Raw genomic sequence first — 6,641 nt, 5'->3', positions numbered from 1 at the left:
TTGTCGTGTCCATCAGTGCTCCCGTCACTGTATGACATGTCATTGTCGTGTCCCTCAGTGCTCCCGTCACTGTATGACATGTCATTGTCGTGTCCATCAGTGCTCCCGTCACTGTATGACATGTCATTGTCGTGTCCATCAGTGCTCCCGTCACTGTATGACATGTCATTGTCGTGTCCATCAGTGCTCCCGTCACTGTATGACATGTCATTGTCGTGTCCATCAGTGCTCCCGTCACTGTATGACATGTCATTGTCGTGTCCATCAGTGCTCCCGTCACTGTATAACATGTCATTGTCGTGTCCCTCAGTGCTCCCGTCACTGTATAACATGTCATTGTCGTGTCCCTCAGTGCTCCCGTCACTGTATAACATGTCATTGTCGTGTCCCTCAGTGCTCCCGTCACTGTATAACATGTCATTGTCGTGTCCCTCAGTGCTCCCGTCACTGTATAACATGTCATTGTCGTGTCCATAAGTGCTCCCGTCACTGTTTAACATTGTCGTGTCCATAAGTGCTCCCATCACCATATTACATGTCATTGTTGTGTTTGTCTTTGTTCCTGTCACCATATTACATATCGGTACTCCCCGTGGTGTCAAAGTATATGTCCCTGGCTTGTTTGGTACTCCTGGTGTCATATTACACTTCCAAAGAATGTTTGGTACTCCCGGTGTCATATTACATGCTCCCAGCGTGTTTGGTACTCCCGGTGTAAAATTAAACATCCACAGCATGTTTGGTAAATCGAGAGAGAATTAGTATAAGATAATATAATAACATTACATAATATAAGAAACCATAAGCGCAACTGGTTCAAGTATCCGAATTACTTGATTTTACCCAAATCACACACTATATAGTTTATCATTCTTTATCTTCAAAATAGTTTTCCTTGAAAAGTATCAAAATAATGATACCAAAAAAAGAAAACTAGTGCTGTTATTAAAATGTACGAGAAACTGTGGGAAGAGCTGGCTCAGGTCGACAAAACGTCCCCGGGGTACTCTGAAATAAATATACCCACAGTAATCATTTGATCAGCACTGAACTTCTATTAACGCACGCTTATTCTGATTCTGCATCACACAAAAACTGCATAATCCTTCCTCGCCCAACATAAAGGGTGTTTAAACATAGAAAAACCGGCCGTATAGTGCCCATGTAAGATTTTTTACCCACTACACATCGATGTACAGAACTGTTATTCGCTTGTCTATGTTGCTACTTACAATTTTGCTATTTCAATGTACCGGTATATGATTACCTTTTAAATTATACTTTTGAAAGAACTAACCATTTTACAGTGGTATATCAACAAGTCGAACCGTACGCGTGTAGACTGGCCGTAAGGCCGGGGAAATTTGTTGATGTTATCACTGTTTTGGATATTCTAATCCAATTTTACTATTTGAATTTTGTATGCAGGAATATAATAACGAACGGCTTTTGTAAATACATGCTCTTATATGTGTTCATTTTAACTCTTATTCAAAATCCATATATACATGTGTATAACAAACATAGATTTTAAGTGATTAACCTTTAACTATTTCCTACATGATGTATCTTTGGAAAATATCTATTACCGATAACAAGATTAATTGTAATCATATATATTAAATAGCTGAATATCATGAACACGCAAAAATATTAACTGCAAACTTCTATCGTCTCATAAGGTAGAAATACCGTATTTACTGCACCTTTCTGCCATGTTACCCTTGGTATTCTTCATAAAAAAACATTGATTTTAAATGTGGTAAGTTTTATTTGGGAGTAAGAGTGCATCTTTAAAAATAACAGCAAACGTACTGGAACCCTTGGAGACCGATACATTACCGAATCTTAATGCTATTTGCAATAATTGACTGACAACCAAGTTAAACTTAATACAACTAAAAAAAATACAACTCTAAAACACTTTATTCAATTAACGATACAATTCAGAAATTTACGAACTACTTCCAACTGATGTACCAGCATACATCCGAGGTTGTAGACAAGGAAATTAAGTCACAAATCATACAAGGCTGTACGTCAACAAGACTAAGACGCAAAGAGCTCAGATCAGAAATGTCTTTAGACGAAATGATCAAAGAAGCGCGATCTCTAGAATTATCCGACAAAAACGCAAGCGAGATAGAACAATCAGCCAAACACAACAACAGTTACAACACCTATGCAATCAGGCAAAAGCGAAAACCAAACCATCCTCAACAACGACAATCTACCAACACTTACCGTCAGTCACAACAGAAAACACGAAGCTGCACAAACTGTGGTAAGGAGTATCCACACCTGAATGGCCAATGTCCCGCTGCCGGCAAAACATGTAATTTTTGCAAGAAAAAGAATCACTTTAAGCTTGTTTGTCGTTCAAAACGCAAACAGTCAAAGCCAGTGCATACAGTAGGTACCGATACATGTTCAGACAGCGAAATTTCGGGCAATGAAAGAAGCAGTAACGAATTTGCATTTGGACTTGCAATAAATTCAAACAAGCCAGACATATCCTGCAAGCGACCTACAATCAAAGTAAAAGTCGAAGGTCATGCCCTAAAAATGCTCGTAGACACAGGGTCATCGATAAATGTCATTGATGAAAAAGCATACAACGCCATGAAACCGAAGCCAAAATTAAACAAAACGGATACGAAAGTATATGCATATGGTTCAACTGAAGCTGTCAAAATTACGGGCCAGTTTCAAGCAATGATAGAAACCCAAGACAAGTTTACGACAGCCATGATATACGTAACGAAAGGAAACAGTGGCAATCTGTTATCATACTCTACATCAGTGTCACTGCAAGCCGTTCCAGAAATATATTCAATGACAAGCAAAAGTGAAATATGCGAAAAATTCCCGAAGGTATTCACAGGCATTGGGAAATTGAAAGACACACAAATTGAGTTATTTGTAGACAATACAGTTCAACCCGTTGTGCAAACACATAGAAGAATACCATTTCACCTTCGAACACAGGTGGAAATTGAACTCAAAAGGCTCGAAGACATGGATATAATCGAAAAGGTAGATGGACCAACAGAATGGGTATCACCGATTGTCGTAGCACCGAAACTGAAGAGCAAAAACAATGAAATACGTATCTGTGTAGACATGCGCCTTCCTAACGAAGCGATTAAAAGGACTCGACACATTATACCAACAATTGACGATCTAATCGTGGACTTGAATGGTTCAAAAATATTCTCAAAATTGGATTTAAATCAGGGATACCATCAACTTGAAATCTTAAAGAAATCACGCAACATAACCACATTTACTATACATGTTGGTTTAAGACGTTACAAAAGACTAAACTTTGGATTAACATGTGCATCAGAAGTTTTCCAAAATGCAATACGGACCTCACTTGAAGGACTTGAAGGTGTACAAAACATCATCGATGACATAATCGTGTATGGCAATTCGCAGGAGCAACACGACCGTAGACTGGCAGCCGCCCTAGACGTCTACAGGAAAAAGGCCTCACACTGAACAAACAGAAATGTGAATTCAACAAGAAAACGCTTGAATTCTTCGGCTATATTTTCAGTGAAAACGGATTTTCTGCTGACAAAAAAAAAGTGTGAAATAATCAAAAATCACACCTGCTCCACAAAACGCATCAGAAGTACGAAGCTTCCTCGCAATGACAAACTATGTCTCCAGATTCATACCAAACTACTCAACAACGACAGAACCTTTGCGAATGCTCGTGAAGAAAGATGTCAAATTCGTTTGGGAAGAAAGACAGCAAAAGGCTTTTGATAAACTCAAATCGGATCTAAGCAGTGAAACTGTAATGACATATTTCGATCCAAAATTGACAACACAAACTGTTGCAGATGCAAGCTATCATGCTGCAAGGAGGGAAAGTAGTTAGCTATAAGCAAATCATTGACAGATACCGAGAAAAGGTACTCTCAGACCGAAAAAGAAAATTTAGCTATCGTATGGGCCATTGAACACTGGCATATACATGTATACCTCTTTGGACACAAATTCACCGTCATAACAGACGCAAAAGCGCTTGAACACATATACAAAAACCCGAAGTCCAAGCCGCCAGCCAGACTCGAACGGTGGCGAATGAAAATGCAAGCCTATGATTTTGATGTCATATACAAGCCAGGTGAATCAAACATGTCAGACTACCTAAGTAGGCACCCCGATGTCACTAAGACTCAAGCAAGCAACGCAGGAAAAATTGCAGAAGAATACCTGTCATTCATTACATACCATGATGTTCCAAAAGCGATGACGTTGCATGACATAATCAATGAGACAAGCCGTGACAGCGACCTACCACAGGTGATGCAAAACGTCAGACAATCCTCGTGGAAATCAAATTACAAAAACAACACGGTACTAGATACACTTGCACGCGTGAGAAATGAAATGACAGTTGTGAAGTTCGAAAACGGTGAAGTTCTCTTGCATGGAAATAGAATCGTGCTACCTAAACAGTTGCAACAGAAGGCAATTTCAATAGCACACGAAGGACACCCAGGAATAGTTAGGACAAAACAACTATTGCGCGAAAAGGTGTACTTTCCAAAAATGGACAAAATGGTTGAGGACTTGTGTAACAGTTGTATTCCCTGTCTCGCAGCAACTGATAAAAACTCCAGGGAACCACTTCAAATGACTGAAATGCCAAAACAGGCATGGGATTCAGTGAGCATGGATTTCTGTGGACCATTTCCTTATGGAAAATATCTTCTTGTTTTGATTGATGACTTTTCAAGATTCCCAATTGTTGAGATAATAACATCTGATCAATGCAAAATCATTAAAAATCTTGACAAAATATTCTCAGAATATAGAATACCTGAAGTACTGAGAACTGACAATGGACCGCCGATGAATAGTGCAGACTTTCAAAACTTTTCAAAACAAGTTGCTTTCAAACACAGAAAAATAACCCCTAACTGGCCTCAAGCAAACGGACAATGCGAGCGTTTCATGAAAACAATAGGAAAAGTAATTCGTGCAGCAAAAACTCAAAAAGCAGATTGGCGCACAGACAAGTATGCATTCGTACGCAACTATAGAGCTACAAAACATGCGACTACAAAATACAGTCCAGCAGAACTATTATTTGGAAGACAGATAAGAATAAAATTAACATTTGCACCATCGAAACCTTGAAAGAAAAATGTGCAAGTCAAAGCTCGTGAAAATGACGCAAATCAAAAAGCTAAAATGAAATCGTACGCGGACGCAAAACGGCATGCAAAGCCGGCAACATTTAACGTTGGCGACACTGTACTTGTCAAACAACACAAAACACACAAGCTCTCCACACCTTTCGACAGTCAGCCATATAAAATTACAAAGATAAACGGTTCGATGATAACAGCGAAAAGAGAAGACAGGTCAATCACCCGCAATTCGTCCTTTTTCAAGCGGATAAGGCTACACGACTCCGACAGCGAGGACGACTTAGACGACTTCTTCCGTCCTGGCACTGTACGTACGGGCGAACAAGAGCCTTCACAACCGAGACCTTCATCGCGAAATCGAAACCCCCCAGAACGTTTCCAAGACTTTGTGCAAAAGTGATTTATTGTGAAAAGGGCATAATAATCCCTTAATGGATTTAGATTAATTTACCAATATGTTTGCGCATTCTTTGTATGTTTAAGAAATGGATATTCGTTTACTATGTTTATACTTGTGTACATATCATTTTAATTCAGGACATTTCGATGCTAGTGCAAATTTCTTTATATGTAACAGTGTAATTCTAGTGACCAGTCTAAATGTATTGAACAGATTCAACTCTCTATCGAAAACTGAGTTACCTGGAATTCTTTGGAATTCACAATCCCCCCAGAGACATGCTATTAATCTCAGAAAACGACCAGTGTAATTACAAGCCGACAATTTGTTTTCAAAACTTTGTGGTGAATCAAGCAATTAGTGCTCGCCGCTGTCATAAATATGACACCGTTGGACATTAGCTCTATCTGACACTGGCCATAATGCCACATTTCGTAAACTGCCAGAACATTAACTACTCTCCTAATGAATTGACTATCATGTGGTTAAACAAATTTAATGATTGAAATTGACCAACTGACCTAAACTGGCTATAGCAAATATGTGACATCTTATGGTCAGGGTTAAGCTACCACTAGTAAAGTCCTAGGCCAAACCGTTCTCGAGTTATTGTGCGTACAGGATTGTCGATCTTGACATACTGACTTAAAAATGACAATTGTCCGACTTGAATATATATCCGAAATAGTCTCCACTATGACAGGAGGTAGTGGTTTTAATTCTACATTTTCACAGAGCAATGTGGCAAGGATATAAGAACCTAGGCGTACTTTTTACAAGGACACTGTTTGATTCACAGTACATGTATTCGTCATGACACAATATATTATCAACTTGAGATTTCTATGAAGACAAGTGATTTATGTAAAGACATATGCCAACAACGGAAGTAGAATAATAATACTGACGTCATGTTCATGAAGTCAAAGTAGAATGATATTGCTGATGTAATGTCCATGCATTTTCTTTATGCTTCCGATTAATCCCCATACCATTAATTATATACCAAAAAACTAGCGTGATATGTTTCCCATTCGTCATGTAACTATGTTTTTAAAATTTTCGAA

The 6,641-nt window shown here is 38.8% G+C and overlaps 1 protein-coding gene across 1 annotated transcript; it reads left to right on the top strand.

The window, feature by feature from the left end:
• The first annotated feature begins 2,076 nt into the window (after positions 1 to 2,076).
• On the top strand, positions 2,077 to 3,504 carry LOC128226246 (uncharacterized protein K02A2.6-like). Its single transcript, XM_052936130.1, has one exon. The coding sequence runs from the start codon at positions 2,077 to 2,079 to the stop codon at positions 3,502 to 3,504; it is 1,428 nt and encodes a 475-aa protein (XP_052792090.1).
• The last annotated feature ends 3,137 nt before the right edge of the window (positions 3,505 to 6,641 follow it).

Source organism: Mya arenaria, chromosome 3 (genome assembly GCF_026914265.1).
Source record: "Mya arenaria isolate MELC-2E11 chromosome 3, ASM2691426v1".
Taxonomy (NCBI): domain Eukaryota; kingdom Metazoa; phylum Mollusca; class Bivalvia; order Myida; family Myidae; genus Mya; species Mya arenaria.
The sequence above is the reverse complement of the archived record's forward strand: the minus strand, read 5'-3'. Positions and strand labels throughout refer to the sequence as shown.